Source organism: Prionailurus bengalensis, chromosome B1, assembly GCF_016509475.1.
Source record: "Prionailurus bengalensis isolate Pbe53 chromosome B1, Fcat_Pben_1.1_paternal_pri, whole genome shotgun sequence".
Taxonomy (NCBI): Eukaryota; Metazoa; Chordata; class Mammalia; order Carnivora; family Felidae; genus Prionailurus; species Prionailurus bengalensis.
This window is the reverse complement of record NC_057344.1, coordinates 105,425,747-105,446,655: the sequence shown is the minus strand read 5'-3', so window position 1 is coordinate 105,446,655 and position 20,909 is coordinate 105,425,747. Positions and strand designations below refer to the sequence as shown.

The 20,909-nt window shown below is 39.2% G+C and overlaps 1 protein-coding gene across 2 annotated transcripts in view; it reads left to right on the top strand.

The window, feature by feature from the left end:
* SYNPO2 (synaptopodin 2) overlaps positions 1-20,909 on the top strand; it is a 172,679-nt gene that overhangs the window by 127,015 nt on the left and 24,755 nt on the right. The window contains exons 2-4 of one of the 2 annotated variants that reach the window (XM_043569560.1): positions 7,285-7,436; positions 10,862-11,673; positions 14,111-16,293. In XM_043569560.1, the coding sequence (XP_043425495.1) occupies positions 7,285-7,436; positions 10,862-11,673; positions 14,111-16,293 (3,147 nt within the window). The remainder of the gene's footprint in view (positions 1-7,284; positions 7,437-10,861; positions 11,674-14,110; positions 16,294-20,909) is intronic. The other variant, XM_043569561.1, reaches the window with a different exon arrangement.

The window sequence follows — 20,909 nt, the reverse complement described above, 5'->3', positions numbered from 1 at the left end:
ATGCAGCCCCATGGATTAGGGCCCTCATTCCTGTCAAAGACAGTTATTTACTCCGGGAATCTTTCCAAGGTTGCTACCAGGAATGCTTTTTACTTTTATGGTGACTTGGTCCCTAAGGATAAAGACAATTATCCAAAAGGAAAACTTTTCGCTCAGTATCCGTACATATATTAGTGACCACAGCAGTAAAGTTCATAGTCTTCAAATGAAAACTCAACATGAGAACAGACTATTGAGCTTGAGTTGAGGTGCTGAGTATAGAATAACTGAAAAATCCTAGTGTTTGTTTGCATTTGCACCCATGACCTGATTTGAATATACAGTTTAAGATTTATTTTCACTATTTAGACAAACATTTTGTAAATTGAATCCCTTTTTCAATTCTTTATGCACTTATCAATGTTTTAATGGAGAAAAGCCTTATTTCCTTTTAGGAATCAACTATTATCCTTTTAGAATATTTGTCTAAAATAACTGTGCATGTTGATAACCATCTCACTTTTTTCCTCACAAATTCTTCACAGAGTTCTTATTTCTCTTGTATTGATTTCCTAGTATGTACTCTATAATGGCTTTTCTGAGCTTCGTTCATTGTCCTCAAGTTTGAATCTCCTCTGCCCTTCCTCCTTTATTCTTAGCAGATGGTGACCTCATACAATTTATCCAGTGTACATTTCTTCATTGTCTCTCCTGTCTTGAAATACAAGTCTCTGCATCCATAGTTTCTTCATCTTACCTGTATTTGAGTAGCTTCCCCTTCTTTCTTACTTTCTGTGTTTGCCCTTGATTCTATCATTCTGTATCAGTTCAGAGTTTATTTGCAAAAAGTAGAAACCTCTATTTATTTTAGTCAGAAATGAATTTAGTAAGTACTTACAGACTTGTTGAAAGATCTGGAAAGTCAGGCTTTAGGCAGGGCCTCTAGGAATGACTTCAAACAACACTGCAGAACTGGCTACCCAAGGGATTGGCAACATTTGCCACAATATGGAAGCAAGAGAGTCAGGAGCCATTGGTCCTGGCACTGGGTCTAGGGTTACACGTCTTAGTGGTGATCGGGGATTATGACCTGATGGAAGCTGCCAGCAGAACTGCTGTATCCAGAGTAAAATCATCTCCCAGATCTGCACCAGCAAAATGGATACCTCACAATCTAATGTCTCTCCCTGTTTAACTCAATCCCTAATACAAGTTTCTTGCAGCTACACTTGCTGTGTTAGAACTATATCACACCCTGAGCACTCGCTGAAGGAGAGTCTGGGAAATGCTCTTATCTACTCAGCCTCTGTAACATACAAGGCACACTCAAACGAGGTTGGGACACAAGTTGAGCAATCCATCCGACTCTGCCATGGTCTTCTCCACTGACTTTTGATTTACCCAGTTATTAGTTATATTGCTTATTTACCATATGCTAGGTATTTTCTCAAGTCTTTTTCTCCACTTTACTATTTGAATTTTTTGCAGTAGGTTCCAGGATGTTGTTTGCTTCCCACAAGAAAGATTTTCCTTGGGTTATTATTGCTTTTATTCCTTGTATTCTGGTCCTTGTTTTCTTTTGCCTTGTCATCCTGAAACTATATTGCTATTTGCTATTGATTTCCAGAAATATTGTACCACTGTAAACATGAGTTCCCAACAACTTGTGAACTCATCTTTGGTACTAGGAAACTCGCCATCAAAGACTGAGTTTGGAGTTCGGAATCTTGAGAGCAAGCCCTGTAAAAGTAAGATTATTTCCTTACTTCTAAAACTTAATTAACCACCATCATTGCTCTTGCTGAGGCTCCCAGTGACCATTCTGACCATTTCTCTGGTCAGTTGAAGAATACAGATCCACCTAGGGCTTCAGCGTGAGAGCCAGCTGGGGTGAGGGAATGCTTATTAAGTCTTATCTCAGAGATAAGGGAAAGTTTTTTAAAGCCCTGGGAAACTGAGGAAAGGCTGGAGCTTCAGAAAGAGCTGTTAGATCATAGAGTACTTTCCAATTGCCATCAAAAAGTTTTAATTTCTAATACTTTCCTTATCTGAGATCATCTCTCTCATCCACTTCTGATTATCTCAAGGTCCCTAAGACTTCATGTTATGGATTGAGAATAGCCCACATAGGAGAGTTTAGATTTATGCTAATTTCCTCTTTCCTTTACATAAAATTTAATAGATGTAGTAGTGGAATCTAAGGAAGAGATTGTCTTGGTTCCTACCACGTACTCTGACATCTTCCAAGAGGACTTGTCAATGAGTTATACATGAAAATCAGCCCATGAGGTAAGATGTAGTTTCACTGACAACAAGCTGACACAACTGACATGCCATGTACACAAGACAAAATGGTTTAACCACAAGATTCTTTGAGAATTCAAATCTGATACCTGTTTTCTAGTCAGTTCTGGAAGACTTGGAAATGAAGGTGAAGACAGAGAATAGAAAAAGAAGCTTTTTGCATTTTTCCAGGGAATTATTTCTTTCTAAAACCAAATTAGCATACCTGAAACTCCTCTCGGATTTATTCTGTGAAATGAAAATAACACTGTTGAATTTCCCAGAGAAGCTCTAACTTTCCATTTTCACTTGGTGGTAATAAAATAAGTCTTGCCTGGCATGGATCAAGAAGCAGTAAGCAAAGAATACAGTATTTGGTAAATATTTACATTACCAACATCTCTTAGTTCTGTGGTCTGATTAAATTGAGAGGCACTTATAGGGACTACAGTATTTTAAGGATAGAAACTCCTTATCAGTATGTGTATTAGATGTGGAAAGAGGTCTCTGAGGGAATGTTCTCAAGAAAAAGGCATTACATCACACGCTCATATAGGTATGTTGTGTCAAATCACAGTTTCCAAAAGATAATTATACTCAAGTTTGAATTTTTAACATATTGGGTCAAAATATTGATTATTTTCCAGTCATTAAAGAATACCTTATATATAAATGTTACAATATAAGAAGAAGAAGGAAAACCAAATGAAACAAAACCTGTCTTTCCCAGTTAATGGGCTGACAGGGAAAATCTTTGTTACCTCTGCCTTATCTCTTCCATTTCCTCCATGACTTTCCTTAACTGCCTATACTAATTCTTGTTATACTTCTCCTCCTTCCCTTTACTCTGATTCATTGTAGAGAATTCAGACTATTGACTACAGAGGCAACGTGCATAGTGGTTAAAAACACATGCTCTGAAGTCAGATTCCCTGGGTTCAATTTCTGATTCTCACTCTGTGATTTTAGGCAAAGTACCTAATTTTCTGTTTTCTTATCTGTAAAATGAAAGTGAGGGAAGCCTGTTTGAACATACACAAATGGAATTATATTTATACTTCTCACTGAGGTTTTGTAGGGATAAGTGGTTGAGCATGCATAGGGCTTAGCATAGTAAGTGCTCAATGAAAACAAGCCACTAGTATTTAAATAACTGTATTGTTGTCTCTAGCAATAAGTAGGCTTGTCTTCTTCCACCTTTCAGCTATGAAATGTGTACTTACTGAGGAAAAGACAGATACAACCTTTATCTTTAGATTAAGATGAGTTAATGCCAAATATATGCATAAAAACTGAAAATAAATCCAGATGTTTTCAAACATCTGGCAAACTACCAACATTCTATAGCTTTTCTTTGTACTTGGCACGTTCCTTTCAAGTGTGTGTATGTGCTGGAAGCTGAGTCATTTTTATCCATTAGCCCTTTCTTGGGCACCTCTAGGAGTTGTATATGCATCATGGAACTTAATACATATTATTTCTAATCCCTTTTAACCATCTAAAGAAGTAATATTTATTAGCTCTATTTTACAGTTTAGGAAACTAAAGCTCAAAGTGTAATATAACTTATCTAAGTTCAGTCAGATCGTCATTATTGGAGCTACATGATTGAAATCCGTCTTCCTTCAGAGTTGGTATTCTCTCCCACTTTGACATGTATTTTATGAATGGCCTTAGAAGAAGACTGGTTGATAAATTCACTGAGATTCAGCATCAATGCTAATGATCTGTATATCCAAATTTATCACTGACAGCATATTTCATTTTCACAAATAGGACTATTTTCAGGAGTTAGAATTTTTACTCACATACATAATAATACTCAAATATATACATTTTAACAGCATATAATTATACACAGTGTAAGGTAAGGATCTTTTGTACACTAATAAGTGTTTATCCATCATATGAACAGAACCTATGAACAGAACCATTTTGGTAAAGTTGCTGACTGCAAAGGATATGTCTGGGAATAATAAACACTGTCACACAATCTTTGTTTTCCTAGTCCATTTAAAAATGGAGAAAGAGTAGTCCTACAGAGAAACCTTTGTGGCAAGGGAAGTATCATCATACTTAACATGGTCCTTGAGGAAAATATTTCTTGCTGTTCAGACAAATGTAAAAGGTCAGTGAAACACAATCACAGCAGTTGATTATGAATGTTGACCTCAGAATGCATGCTCTGAAGGAATGCTAACTACTCCTACCATAATGCTTTTGCTTATTTGGATACCATTAAAAGCTCTACTTGACAGGCATAATGATGAACTGTACTTTTCCTGTCAAGCAACACATGTTTGGATGATAGACAGATCTCTTAACTTGGGGATTTATTTATCTTCCAAGGACAATTTTTCAACTTGCTCTGCAAACCCGTGGAATTGCTTAAAACTCACACAACTTATTACTGACAAAGGGAAACCCCCTGTCCTCACACATAAGATTGGGCCTTGAAGGGTACAATGATACATCTGTTTTATAAATATAAAACCTCTTTGGTCCTCCATAAGCTGAATTTTCTGTGTTCTAGTACTTCTGACTCAATTGACTGAATGGGTTTATACTTCAAAAAATGCCTTGTTATCCACCTAATCTTATTTTATAAAAAAATAAATAAATAAATTTAAATGATTGAAATGTGAACTAATAACTCTAACTGTAACTTAAGTGTTCATTATTGGGTATTGTTTTATCCCTGACTTATAAACAACTCTGTTGTGATTCTTTATTTTAATTATTTCATGCAAGACAAAACAAAACAAATAAATTTGGCAGTTAAATAGATATTTTTCAAAACTGGGTGCATATTCTTTTTCTCATTTCTGTTGTTGCTTCCTTATAGCCTTGGAAATATTGAATTCATTTAATATTTTGCAATAAACTAGTGTGTTCTTCCAAAAATAAGAATGAGATAGATTTGTTAGAAAAGGGAAAGCCACTTTAGATTATAATTTATAATGATCAGTGGATAGATCATCCCAGAACAAAACTAACTGAATCACTTCAAACTTCAATAGTGTCATAGTTTTGGCACTTAAAGGTATTCTTTTACTTTCAAGAGTACCACTTAAAATTTAAATGGACCAGGAGAGGGGCACCTGGGTGGTTAAGTTAGTTAAGCATCTGATTTCGGCTCAGGTCATGATCTTGTAGCCCATGAGTTTGGTCCCCATGAGTATCATCTCATGGTCCATGATTTTGGTCTGTGCTGACAGCTCAAAGCCTGGAGTCTGCTTCAGATTCTGTGTCTCCCTCTCTCTCTCTCTGCCCCTCCCCCACTCTCATTTTCTCTCTCTCTCTCTCTCTCTTTCTCTCTCAAAAGTACTAAGCATTAAACATTTTTTTTTAAATACATGGACCAGGAAATATAAACTTAAGCCTATGTTGGTCAACATATTGATTATCATTAAAACCTTAGCAAGAATCAGTGGGCAACTGTTGTAGGTAAGTTGATATATGTTTCATGCCTAAAATGAACCTGGCTATGAAAATATTCTTCAAGAAGCATTGCTTACCAGACTGAGCTGTCTGGACTTAGAATCTTGATTTTAATAAAAAGGGATCATCTTGGTAGAAAACATGTACAGTAGTATCTGAAAGTGTTCTTAAGTTTGAAATTGTATGACATGTTACATGGTTCATTGAAAACTATTAAACTCACATTATAAAACGAAACCTAAACACATTAGTATCACTTAGGGTCCCAGCAGGAAATAGTTGGCCTGCTCAAAGGAGTAATTAAAAATAATATAATGTAGGGACTAAAGGCAGGTTTAAGTGAACCAACAGATAATACTGAAGCACTGGGAGATAAAAAGCAGAAGCTACTATTACCTTTAGGCCTGAAGATACAAGAAGATGGAATGTGTTATTGCAACATAAGAAGAGTTAAGGCATTGTAGAGGAGTTATGACTCTCTAGATGCAGGAACAGAGCCATTGCCAAACCATGACCCAGCAGGTTCAGCAGGGAGAACATCTACCTGACCTCTCATTCCTCTGCTCTTTGATGTCTTAACTGGGGCTTCCTGTTGACCAAATCCAACCAGGGGCACACAGAGGATCTCAGCCTGTGCTGTCTCTAGAGACCAGTGCCTGGAGGGTGGAGAGTGGAGAGGGTGGAGAATGAACCTGGAAGGGCAAAGGGAGAATAATCAGCATAACATTTTACCATAATCATAATTCTACAGGATATAAACCTCCAATTATTCCTCACTAAGGAGCTGGTGGGAGCTCTCAGTCATTATTCTTATCCTCTGAATTTCTCCTTTCCAGGTTCTGAAAGTTCGCTTTTAGGTTTTTTTTCAATTTTTGTTCCATGTCATTCTGTGCAAGAACATGATGCAATCTTTATAGCAGGGATGTTTTTATTATTTGCAAAATAATCTTTTTTTTTCTTTCCTCTTTGCTTTGCTTAGTATCAAGACTTGCATAGTTGATTTCAATAAAGGATTTTTCTCTTTGACATTATTCTTAATATCCTGGCTGCCTAAGTTCCCCATTATGCTGGAATGCCTTTCATTAGTTCATTTAACTGTACAGTGCTCTCCTTAAACTGTCCTGCCCTGTATCTCCTTCTTAAAGTCAGTGCTCCATCCACGTCAGCAATGGGAAAGGTTTAAAAAAATTTTTTTAATGTGAGAAGTCACTTTCTGACTAGCGTCAGACTTCACAATGTGACATAATTATTTTTAATGTAAACTCAATTCTTTTAATACGTCTGCCCTCACTTTTCTCTGTTCTTTTTTTTATTCCAGTTCCTTTGTCATAGATTTACTTCCCTTTTCCATTTACTTACAATGCTATGAATTAAATGTTGACTTGATGGTACATAGTGCATTGTGTGTGTGAGAGGGGTAAGAAGTGTGTAAAGTGGTCTTATAGGTCGAAAGGTGGATTAAAAACCAGAGTTAATGTTATAGTTTGCAGATCTATTTACCTCTCCCGAATAAAAGTTTCTCAGAGAGGGTGGCAGTGTTTTTACACGTTATGTGATTCTAACTATTGTTTTCTTTTTCAGATCCGAAGCCAGAGCAAAGCCTCTGGGTCTGGGCTCTGTGAGGGGGATGAAGTGGTTTCTATCAATGGCAACCCTTGTGCAGACCTTACCTACCCCCAGGTCATCAAGCTCATGGAGAGCATAACAGACTCTCTCCAAATGCTCATCAAAAGGTACAAAAGGGTTGTTGGAATATATGTTTTCTCTTGAAGTTAGATAGGACTGACTACAGCTTTTACTACCTATATAATTTGTCATTTATGGGGAAATTGGGGGTGCTCTGTAGAAAGTCAGTTTAGTTAAACAGAAGAACCACCATGTTTGAAAAATGGCAATTCTAATCAACTTAATTTTCTGGTTAATTGAGAATTAACTTGAAAATCTTTGTTTTATGAACTTTGTTGAAAATCTTAGGTATTTTAGACTAGCTGTTTAGAAAGCTCAGTATGTTGAACGTAATTTAATACATCTGGGTCAAGATTTTGTTGTGGGTCAGGATCACTAAATTATAATTCCAGATTCACAGATGAATTAAAAATGTTTAACTTAACTATAGAGAACAAACTGATGGACACCATCAGACGGGAGGGGGGGTGGGAGGTTGAAGGAGAAAGGTGACAGGGATTAGGGAGTGCACTTGTCATGATGAGCTCTGGATAATGTATGGAAGTGTTGAATTACTATATTGTACACCTGAAACTGATAATAACACTGTATGTTCATTATACTGGAATTAAAATTTTAAAAATAGCAGCAATAAATTCCATTAAAAAGTGTTTAAGTGTTAAATCGTTATATTGTACAATAATTTTTTATAGAAAGAGAATGCCTAGGAGAAGGAAAAGAACAACAAAAACCCTAAAAGCAGCTAGATTTCTGCTTGTCAGGACCTCCAGTAAAAGCATTTGGGTATGAATAAAAGCAGATGGTTAGAATAAAGGTTTTGGGACTATTAATGGAAATCACCTGTTACTCTGGTCTCTCCAAATATCACCCTTCCCACCTAACGGCTTAAAAATGCACTAGTAAACTTTAAACACTAAAAAAAAAAAAAAAAAAATACAACAAGGGCAATCACAAAAAAAGAAAAAAAAAACTACAGCATGAGCGTTTTTGCAGTGTGCAAATCACAGTACTGTGTGCAAATTCAGACTGACTTTGTAAGTGAGGCTCTGACCATTACATTGTAATGAATCCGGAGAGGAAAGTTCTGGCTTCTTGGAGAGAGCCTTCAGGAAGAAGATGTCAGAGGACATCTCACATAGAATTTAAAGCTCTCTAGGTTTTGTCTTAACTCTGCAGAAACACTACATGCAGCATTACCCCTCTGATAATCATTCACTATTGATTCCATTTCTATATACACATGAACTCAGCAAGGCCATAATCTTGTGAAAATAAAAGAAATATAGCATTATTCTTGGAATCTCCCATCTAAATATTTAGCCATCAAGTCCAATGTTCAAGCCCAATATTTAGGATCCTACTTAATTATAAAGCTACCATTTGCTTTTATAAGGAAACTAATGGGAACCTTGCCAAGTGCGGACACAGTGTTAGCCATACTCATGCATAAATCTGTGAGGTATCAAAGACATCCATCTTTGTAAAAGTTTAATCATATCCCAAATAGGGGGAAAACCTTTATCTAATTTATTCCCTTTTTAGTGTCCTTACTCTGTCAATGAGGCCAATTTCTTTGGAACATATTTGTGGTCTGGGACATTCCCTGCTAGTTCTTGTTTTGATTACAGTGGCTATCACTGGGAAAATCCTTGGTGATTTAGAGCCGAGCCTCTGGTACGTATTTGCTTTCAGAAATAAATGAACTAGTTCTCTGCTACTTTTAATAATTGGAAATATGATTATTATTATTTTCTCTTAAGAATTTTGACTTTTACAAAATAAATCATTGATGAGATTTGAATGGAATCTCAAATTAAAATCAGCCCAAAGGCAATCATCACCATCATTGTCACCACCACCACCACAACCATTCTGGATAGCTGATCATTGTACCTATGTAGGCTGAATGGAAATGAAATCTCTAACCTCTGTTGCTTTTATGATCTTTACTCTTGTACATCCATTTTACTTCTGCTACCAGTAAATATTAACATTTATCTAAACCATTGGCCTGTATTACCATCTATAAGCCTGGAATAAATTCAAATGACTCTCTTCTCAGCTTCCTAATTGATTGCTAACATAATTCAAAGTGATTTAATCTACTTCCATCTGAGGCCTTCCTAAATTAAAACTCTCTGACCTTGTGGTACCATCAAATTTAGTTGCATGGAGTGTATTCATCATTTCCTATATAAGAAAGATCTAATTTGCTATCACCATGTTTTTAAAATGCTATATTATAATTTTTTTTTTTAATTACTGGGAAACTTTACAGATTACTTCCTTAGAGAAAACTTCATTTCACTTGATTGTTGGTTTTTTATTGTTTTGTTCAGTTTTGTTTTACTAAGTGCAGTCAAAAGCAAGGTTAGGAGCAATTGTTTTGAACATTAGAAATTCTATCAGATAGATTCTAAGATATATTCCTTTGGGTAGCCCCTTGAGTAGGGGTTCACTCCCTTCAAGTGATGACTTGGCATTAATCAGGGTGCATTTTGAGGGAAGACAAAAGGGGCAGAGATAGACACTGCTGTTTTTTGCTTTTTTTTTTTGAACTTACAAATGTGAGACATGAAGGCATCACCTACAGCTATTCTGTAAATGATGCTTCTCTTCTAAAAGCCATTAGAATTTTGAGTTTTAGCAAGAAGTCATTTGACTCTTAAACTGGCATTGCTTCTTGCAAACCTAGGTTTGCAAAACCAACTGAGAATGGTTAAGGTCAGAATCAAAGGATTGTGGTGAGCAGCTCTGGACTTCTTAGGTGAGAGATAAAGAACAGTTTGATTTCAGAGATCCTACAAGGAAATGCTCCAAGACACAGGTTCAAACAGGAGAAGGGGAGACATCTCCGATTATAAATACTCCATGACTCAATGATTCATTGCAGCATGGAAAGGATTTCTCTTTACACAAGAGTACTGGGCTGGGGTCCACTTATTACAAAACACATGCTCACTGGAGTTTGAAAAACAGCTTCTATTTCATTCCTTTCAGGAAAGCACAGCCTCTAAAAGGATTACTTGAATTATGTGTATATTAATATTGTTCTGAAGCTGCTGAATATGTTTATGTGACATAGTGTTCAGACCTAAACTTAGTAAGACATTGAAATGCTTTGTCATATTAGAACAAACATGTTTATTTGAAAACACACAAATAGTTACAGATAAAGGACATCCATGAAGCTATAACCTGTGCTTTTAAAAAATAAAAGCTGAATTTAGGATGGATTTAGGTTCCATAATCTTTTGTAAGCATTTTGGCTTTGCTTTAAAGAAAAGTTTATTTGGAAGATCCTTAAGTAATAAGATAAACATGTTGCCAACTTCTGCTTTCAAATATGTTGCAGTTGACATTTAGGAGGAAATATTTTGACGGTATCATGTATCATAAAAGTGTTGGGAAGTTCTTTGGCAGGTGTAACACACTCCAGTTTAACCATCTGGACTGATTTTTCTGTGTGCAGACCATCCAGTGGAGTAAATGAGACTTCCATTTCTGAAACTGAAAACAAAAACCGTGAGCATCCCACCCATGAGCGGTGCGTGGAAAGTACCACTCTGCAGATTCGACCAGCCACAAAGAACCAGCACAGAGAGTTCTATGTTGCCTCGATCAAGAGTGGAGTTCCTCTAACTGAGGACCAAGGGAGTGGTCCTGGTTTTTCTGAGAGCATAAAAGAAGAAACAGGCCTGAGCTACCATGTGGCTCCCTACATGCCCGACTCCCAAAGAGGACGCTTAGCAGAGGAGGTTATCTTAAGGGAGAAGGCAGAAGCTGGGCAGCCAGGCCCTGTGGTTGAGTTACAACTGTCCCTTTCACAAGAGAGACACAAGGGCACAAATGTCCCCGTGGTGGCTCTCCTGGGAGCTGAAAAATCTAAGTCTCTTGACCCAGATCCTTATTTACAACACGACAGGATTGTCCACATAAATTCGGTCCCCACGAATGAGAAAGGGGAGCCTTCTCTGAGGTCCAGCAAGATAATCCAGATCTCCAGTGGCAAAGAGTTAAAAGTGATCCAGGGAAATGAAGCAGGAGACAAGGGGCTGCCCCGAGTGGAAGTGATACTCGACTGCTTGGACAGGGAGAAGACGGAAGGGTGCAGGCTTCAGGCAGGAAAGGGGTGTGTGGATTCTCCAGTGGAAGGAGGGCAGTCAGAAGCACCTCCTTCTCTGGTATCCTTTGCAGTCTCATCAGAAGGCACAGAGCAGGGAGAAGATCCACGCTTGGAAAGGGATCACAGCAGACCTCACAAGCACAGAGCGCGTCACGCACGTAAGTCCTTCTCTGGGGCCACTGCTGGGCTATCGGAAGGGGCTTGGGAGCTTAAGGCTTTTTGCTGCTGCTTCCCTTGCATGGATTTTTTTTTTTTTTTTAAGATTTTTCTCATGTCTCCTTGTGATTTGAAAAAATTATTAATGCACAGAATAACAAATGTGAAACTGTGGAGAATACCAATTTCTGAAATGGAGGCACTAAGTGTGAAGTTAGTAGTAGATTTAAATGCTATTTAATGCAGTTTCTTTTATCCCCAAACAGGAGCTGCTAAAGAAAATAATGTTGTTAAATGTGTCCCTTTGATTTGTCTCAGAATGTTGTAATATTTCAGGTAAAATGTCACAGGGGAGTATTTGAAGTCATTGTGGACTCTGAGTTTAAATGTCAAAAACCGTGGAGTCTGCTTCTGAGAGATGTCTTTAAAATGCAGGCTCCACCACTGATATGAAAAGCAGATCCTCATTTTGAAAAAAATCATTGTGCAGCTTGATGATGCTTGCAGAAGTGAGTTTGATGGACAAGGACATGTGGAGTACTGAGGAGTTACATGAGCCTCTCCGTTTTGTAGGTCTTCATTCGACTGCACAGCATTTCATCTACCTTCTAGACACAGAAGTCATTCTCCAGGGCCATGTGGAGGCATTTAAATGCCCCCAAAACACAGAATATATTTAAATTCAAGGCTGTTGACGGTGTTTTGTTTTACCCAGGGGAGTGATCACCAGAAGGAGAATGAGGATAAGAATGGCAGTTAGGTTTTATGATTTTTATTATTTTCTTTTCTCTCCTTCTCTTTTTTAAACAAATTTTGGAATTCCATTTGAGGAGGTAAAGGCTGACCGGCAAAGGCACTTGAATGTATGAGTGACACACAATGGTAATGAACTCAGTTATTCAAAGTAGCATACGAAATCTCCTAACCTATCGTTATTCCTTTCAAAGCATATTTTTAGCATAACCATTTGTAGCTTTATTGGCAAGTGCTGTTAATCGTCCTTGTACTTGAAGCATCTGTATGCATCTTCACATTTGTAGCCTATCAGACAAGTGTATTAAGGCAGCATTCACATACTTTACATGTTGACAGTGAAGTTTTAGCAACAACCGTGCAACTGTGACTGTCAATTCAGTAGTAAGTTGTGTAACACTACTCAGAAAGAGGAATTACATTTAGGAATGATCACACTTTCTACTACTTTCTCCAAATAAAATTTGATTGCCAGGGAATATCTGTAACTTTGTCATAAAACTGTTCACTCTGATTCTATTCTATTTTTAAAAAATGAATCATTGAGTCTTATTTTTTCCAGTGACAAAAAAAAGCTAATTTTTAATCATAAAATATTCAACAGGTTTTTCTGAAATTTCCATGTAACTATTTTGAAGAATTCAGAACTTACTTGTGAATCATGCTCCTTATCATTATGTACATGATGACAATTAACTGATGCTATAAGTTAATTTTCCACCAATTTATTTTTGTAACCATAATGATAAAATTAAAAATTTGTATATAAATGTTTGTTACTTTAAAACCATCAAACTCTCATTTTAAATGATTTAATTCCCGCATGAGCTTTTCCCCGCAGTTAAGGGTCACCAGTCACATAGTTTTTAAATTTCCCCAAGATTTACACTTATTTTTGTTCCCACTAAAGTAGTGTTGGATTTCCAAAATAGCAATAATTTTTCAAACAAATTTATCCAGACAGCTTTTTAGCTTAAATTTCTTATATATATTCATAATGATCCAGTGTTCTGAATTATTAGCAATTATTGATTCAATGCCTTCAACTATTATTCATTCTGTTTTTTGAACTTATATTAATCCAGCCTTCATGAATACAAAGACTCTGGGGGAGATGTCAAAGTTAAAAAAAAAAAAAGAAGAAGAAGAAGAAAACTTAAATATTTAAATTCATTACATTAAAACACTTAGGTAAATAAAAGTTTCTTGCCTCCCCACCCCTGTTTTAAAAATGTTTGAAACCAGTTTTATATTGACATTTTATTTTTTAAATATGGAAGTACAAGGTATGTCTTAACTTGTTTTACAGAAAATATTATGTCCTTAAATTATTTCCTTTTTAGTTTGGATTACATCCTCTTAACTGACATTTAGTAGCCAGCGTTTATTGTCCAAGTATAAAGATCCATATGCTACGTATATTCTAATCAGTATACGTAAAGATGTATTTATATAAGCAAGTGAAACAGACCATTGTGTAGTTACATATATCATTGCATGTCATCATAAAAGTATACATTTTGAAATAAATAAGAGAGAAAAATTAGTTAGATTGTTTCAGAACTCAGTGGCTAATTGTAAGCATGTTTTTTCATATTCACTTTTCCCCAGGAGAGTTGACTTCTGGGTTGCTCTGAGGTCTTCTTGGAATTCACCAACTCACTATAATTTTTGTACATTCCCTAGGGCTCAGGAGAAGTGAAAGCCTATCAGAAAAGCAGGTGAAAGAAGCAAAATCTAAATGCAAAAGCATTGCCCTCCTTCTAACCGACGCCCCCAACCCCAACTCCAAGGGGGTGTTGATGTTTAAGAAGCGTCGTAGGCGGGCCAAGAAATACACCCTAGTCAGCTACGGCACCGGTGAGCTTGAGCGAGAGGCGGACGAGGAGGAAGAAGGAGACAAAGAAGACAACTGTGAAGTAGCATTTCTGGGCACGAGTGAATCAGAGGTGGATGAAGAGTTATTGTCTGACATTGACGACAGTGCACAAGTTGTGAACTTTGACTGGGATTCTGGACTAGTGGACATCGAGAAGAAACTGAACAGAGGGGACAAGATGGAGATGCTGCCAGACACCACGGGCAAGGGTGCCCTCATGTTTGCCAAGAGGAGGGAGCGAATGGATCAAATCACGGCCCAAAGAGAGGAGGAGAGGATGGGAGGAGTGCCAGGCAGAGAGCCAGATGCTGCCCAGACAGACAGCCTGAGAACCATGGCTTCTTACCAGAGGAAGGAAGAAGAGTCTGTGAAAGTGCAGAGCTCAGTGAGCAGAAGCTACATCGAGGTTAGCCATGGTCTTGGCCATGGGCCCCAACAGAATGGCTTCAGTGGGGTGTCCGAAACAGCAGAGGCCCAGAGGACGGTCCCTATGAACAGAACAGCCAAACCCTTCCCTGGGTCTGTGAGCCAGCCTGCAGCCCCCTTCTCCCCAACCCGGAATATGACGAGTCCCATCGCGGACTTCCCTGCGCCTCCACCTTATTCTGCGGTCACACCTCCACCTGAGGGCTTCCCCAGAGCAGTGTCGAGTCCCACAGCTGGCCCAGCGCAGCCTCCTCCGTGGCCCCAGCCTGCCCCGTGGTCCCAGCCAGCCTTTTACGATTCATCTGAGCGGATAGCTTCCCGGGATGAAAGGATCGCTGTGCCTGCAAAAAGAACCGGAATATTGCAGGAGGCCAAAAGGAGGAGCACGACAAAACCCATGTTCACTTTTAAAGAGCCCAAGGTGAACCCGAATCCTGAACTCTTGTCACTTCTTCAAAATTCAGAAGGCAAAAAGGGAGCTGGAGCTGGAGGTGATTCCGGACCCGAAGAAGACTACCTCAGTTTAGGAGCAGAGGCTTGTAATTTCATGCAGAGCTCCTCTGCCAAACAAAAGACTCCGCCTCCTGTCGCTCCGAAACCTGCAGTCAAGTCCTCGTCCTCCCAACCAGTAACTCCAGTTTCTCCGGTCTGGTCCCCAGGAATGGCTCCAAGCCAACCTCCTGCCTTCCCCACGTCCAACCCATCGCAGGGCACCGTTGTCTCCTCCATCAAAATAGCCCAGCCTTCCTATGCTCCTGCCCGGCCCACGAGTGCTCTGACCCTGGCTGGTCCCTTCAAAGGACCACAGGCAGCAGTGGCCAGTCCGAACTACACACCGAAGCCAACTGCTCCCGCACCGACAGTAAACGCCGCTCATGCTGGTGCAGTGGGACCATCCAATGAGCTTCCGGGAATGAGCGGGAAAGGAGCCCAGCTCTTTGCTAAAAGGCAGTCGAGGATGGAAAAGTACGTGGTGGATTCAGACACCGTGCAGGCCCATGCGGCTCGCGCCCAGTCTCCCACTCCCTCTCTACCGGCCGGATGGAAGTACTCCTCCAACGTCCGAGCACCTCCTCCTGTGGCCTACAATCCTATCCACTCCCCCTCCTACCCTCTGGCCGCTGTCAAGTCTCAGTCATCAGCCCCACAGGCCTCCAAGACAAGCAAGAAAAAGGGCAAAAAACCCCTCAATGCTTTGGACGTCATGAAGCACCAACCATACCAGCTAAATGCATCCTTGTTTACTTTCCAACCTCCAGATGCAAAGGATGGCCTCCTCCAAAAGTCATCCATCAAGGTCAATTCGATGCCAGCCATGAAGCAAGCTCTTCCTCCCCGGCCAGTGAATGCTGGCTCACCCACTAATGCGCAGGCCTCATCTGTGTACTCGGTCCCAGCATATAGCTCTCAGCATCCCTTCTTTGCAGAGGCCACCTCGCCCATCAGTGCGTCGCCAGTGCCCGTGGGCACTCCCACCTCTCCAAAGCAAGAATCAGCCTCTACATCTTATTTTGTGGCACCAAGGCCGAAGTTCTCAGCCAAGAAAAGTGGTGTCACAGTTCAGGTGTGGAAACCATCTATTGCGGAAGAGTGATCTTGTAGCCGAAGCTGAGTGTCCACTTTGCTTGAAACAAATTGTTTGCAGTGTTACTTGCGTCCCCGAGAATGCCTAGCAAGTCCTCAACTTACTTAATTTCAGATGTCACTTCCCAATCTGGGTCCAAGGAGCATAATATTTTTAATGAGTCAAAAATCTAACTCAGATTGACTTAAAACATATTTATCTTCTTTGCACACTTAAAAAATATGGGAGCACCCCAAAATAGACATGTGCCATTATATTAAGTAAGCAGGATACTTAGGATTTATGCTTTAGTCACGAGAAAGACAGTGATCAGTGTTATCAAACCTTGCACACAGCCTTTATGTAGTGTAACAGCTGTGCTCCTGTGGTGAAAAGGTTCAAGTGTAGTGAAAATATAACATGTATTGGCTGAGATTTCCTTTTTAAGCAGTGCTTTATCTCTATTACTAGTGTTAAGGGATAAGAAATTTACTGAGGACAGGGATCAGCTCTGGTCTGTCAACCTCAGCCACCTGTTTGATATTGCAGAGAAGGTACTTCTGGGGGTTGTTGAAATGTATATAGTTTAGTAAGAAGGGTAAGAAAGAGGGTGTCAGTAATTACTGAGCACTTATTTTGTATTAGGTTCTTTGCCAGATGTTTTACCTGTATTAACTCGTTTCAGAAGACTTCTTTAAGGTAAATGAGATAGGGCAAGAGGGATAATTATCCTTAGAGATGGATTTCTATCTTCTCTTCCCAGTTTACTTAAGAAACTGAGTATGTATATATCTCCAATTGCCCATGAAAGTGTAAGTTTGTTTTCCTCAGCTGAGGCAAGTGGTAGGGTACAATATAAAAGAATAATGTATAAAAGGGTGAACAGGCTGCAGATAAAGGTACACATGACTCTTATTTTTCCCTTGGGAAAGCACATCACTGAGGCATGAAAGGTTACTGACTACAGGGGCTGATTGTGAAGCACGAGGAACCCCCTATGTGTGGAGGCCGTAGGGTGAGAACACACAATGATTAATTTCTGAGTGACCTCACAGATTGTTTTTCCTTGTGTTTGTTTTGCTTTCTGACTACTGCTTCTCCCACTGTTCCTTGCAATTCTATTCTCGCACCTTCACTTTGTTATTTATATTTGATGGACCAGGAGGATTCAGGCAAGGTTACCTTGTAAATTGGATTGGTCACAGACCATGCCGTCATCCAGCTGGCTATGAAGTTAATAATGTTACTGACAGTAAACCTGAAGACCTTTCTCATGTCTATTTTAAGTCCAAGTCTGACCAACCATGGAAAATATTCAACATGAATTAATGTAGAGAACCATAAAGCATTTTTGACAGCTTCAAGGAAAACCATCTACTCAATACAGGAGATCTGTTTAGAGACCTCTTATAACAAACAACTTGCTTGGTTTGAGGGTACATGGTACCAATTTAATCCTCTGAAAATATCTGTATTCCTGTTCTTTTACTGCTGTCACTGTCAATCTGCTATATTTTTCACTATCCTATTAAAATATTACTTCTTTATCTGTTCAATGTACATGTTTTAAAAAATAATCTTCCCTGATGAGCTATTCTGACCTAAGTCACTTCTCTGCTATGTCTCTTCTATTGTTCCCAAAACATCCGAATTTCTTTTTGTGAGCATATTCATTTCTCCATACGTTGTAAAACTGCAAGCTGCCCATTGTAAAACTCTAAGAACACACAAAAAAGAATTAAGTCAGCAACAGGGCTGTTTCTTCTGCTTTTTTTTTCTGGGAAATCTTCCATTGCCTTTGGGGGCAGTTTACCTAGAGGTTTCAACCACAGGATGTAGCTTGGTCTCTCATTTGCCTTTTTGGGAAATCAATTAAGAAGATTAGCACAGGGTAAAGGAAAAAGCAATCTATCCATTATATAACACTATTGTTTAGTATTACTTGTTCCCTGCAAAGGAAGTCTGTTAAATGCTGTGCATTTTGCATTCTTTTCTAATAGAACAACAACAAAAAAGGCTTCTTGAGGTGAAGCAGGAAAGATCGTTTTTATAACTTTGCATTCTTGACATAGCATTTAAAGAATGGCATGAAGTAGAGGAAAGATAATGTAACACAAGGTAGTTAATTTGAGATCACCAGTTCAAATATGGCCTAGGATGGTAATGAGCCACAAGTATTCCCAGTTGTCCAGGGGTTTGTGGTATGTAGGAATGAGAAGTGTTTTCAGTCCATTTCCTGTAGGACAGGTGGCAATCTTAGCAGAGCCACTATTTGGAGTTGATGACTAAACACACCACTAGCATGACTGGGAGTGTCATAGGGTTCCCAAAAGGCTTCTCAGAAACATGCCAGGCATGCAGTCAAACATCCACAACTTTGGGAATTGGAAACATAGGTCTCATCTTGAATCAGATGGTCCTACATTATGGAGGAGGGGTGGGAATCCTCCCAGACTGTATCTGCAGAGTGTGACCACACAATGAGATGGGGGCAGTGGGAGGGAAAGGGACCAAGCCAGCTCCCTGGAGTAAGAGGGATTCCCTTTGCCACTTGTCCTCAATCAGAGAGCCTCCTGGGAACTTGCATGCCCAATAAGCTGTATGCGCCACCTTTCAGGTTGCAGTTATGGGAATGATGTCAGTGTGGCAGGTGGGAGGCTTAGAACTCATGACCTCAGCTTCCCTCCCGTTGGGAACCCTTTGTATGATCTGGGTGTTGTTGGCTCTGTTGTGGTAGCAGATGTTGACCGCTTGGTCGTGAGGTATGAGGAGGCAGGTTTTGTTTAGGTTTTAGCACCTTGCCTTTTCCTCTGTCCTTTGTTAGCTTAACTTCCAAGCAGAGTGCTTGTGAAGTCAAGTTCTCTTCATCACCACGATAGCAATGATCATTTCCTGAGTGTCTGTGTTATGTTAGGTGCCTTATGTACCTTATCGCAAAGAACCCACTGCGAAGTTTACAGGCACCAGAATATAAAATAAAATGTAGTCACAGTCACTGACTTACTGCAGGACCTTATGCAATTTTTTAGCATGAGTTTCCCCTTAATAATGTCTCAAAGCTCTCTTCCTGACTGTTGTGCGATGAGTCTGCACGGCACTAGGTACTCCAGGAAGAAAGGTGTATGTAAATCTAAATATGGCAGATTCCTGTCTTATAGGGGGTAGACTGAGTCACAGAACTGGTAAGATTCCGGATCTGAGTATTGCCACTTCAGTCTTAAAACATTTCCAATTTTATTTCTCATATTTCAAGAATAAACACATTCTGTTGTGAGAGAGGAAGAATCACACTGTTTTCCACATTTTGACTATTCGTTGATAGTAGAAAGCATAAGTTTTTAGGCATATGTGTCATGAGTCACATTTGGATTGTCATTCTGGAGCATGTAAAACTTTGTATTTCAAAATATATCTAGCATGACTGTTGATGATAACATGTATCTCATTTAATCTTCATAAGAACCAATTCATTTAATTATAGGAAAACTGATCCGAGTCACAAATAGTTCTTTCAAGCAAGCTGGGGTTAAAATTCTTTCAGGTAGTGCTGACCCCTTTCAAGAAATGGGCTTCTTCATGGGCAGCTGAGTGTTATCACAAAGCCTAAATTCTAGCCTGGCAGCAAGAGTCACATCTGAGATGTCAAAAACAAATGATCCACATTTAAAGGGTGTGGCCTAGCAAATGTGGGACCATTGTCCTATTTACAGCCACTAGGTTAAAGAACTTTGAAGGTCGTTTGGCTGCTGACAGGCGTATCAAACACTAGGACTCCATGGCACTTTCACAGGGAGGCCTCTTAAGAGCCCAGAAGACACATGGCTGTTACTGTCTGAGTGTGGATTTAATCTTTCAGACAAAAGCCCTTGCTGTGTATCATTTTATCCAGTCATAGAGTTGAGAAGCTGCAAGTGCCCATATTCTAAGGGTGAGTTCCTGAAACCCACTGCTGTTTATGAGTCACAGCCGGCCTGGCAGGAAGGGTATTTGAAGTCATGGTTATCAAAAAGAAGTGATTGTTTTCTGAAAAGCTAAATGCTTAAAATGCTTCCAAAGGGAGGCAGTGGGTTGTGTGCTCATTCTCTCCTAAAATCAGAGTTGTTGAGTTTGTTTTAAAAATTGCTAAAAGTTCATGAGAAAAATATGTAAATTCTAAGAACCAACATTATATTCTCTGACACACTGACCCTCACTGGTCTCATGTCCCCTTATCACTGGACTCTGGGGGACACAAAAACTCATGTAACACTTCAGTGCTGCTGAATTCGTCAACAAGTATTCTGGGAAAAAGCAGAATTGAATTCTTCTCTAGACTTCCCACCAGGGTTGGCTAAAGGCCATAAAGCAAACTAGCAAATTCCCACAGGACCCAAACACCAGGCAAAATCACTAAAAGAGGCCAGCCTCCGTTTCTTCCTCTATAGTTAAAAAAAAAAAAGAAAGAAAAGAAAAAAAAGTACAAAAATTTTAGGCTATTCTATGGAGTAACAAGCCAATAAAAACCAGCCTTCAGGAGGAGCCCCCAAATCAAACCTATCCTTTCCTTGTTGTTATCAGGTACAGCCAATTTCTTAACTTTTTAAAAATTACTATGTTTCTATGGTATATGTATGTCT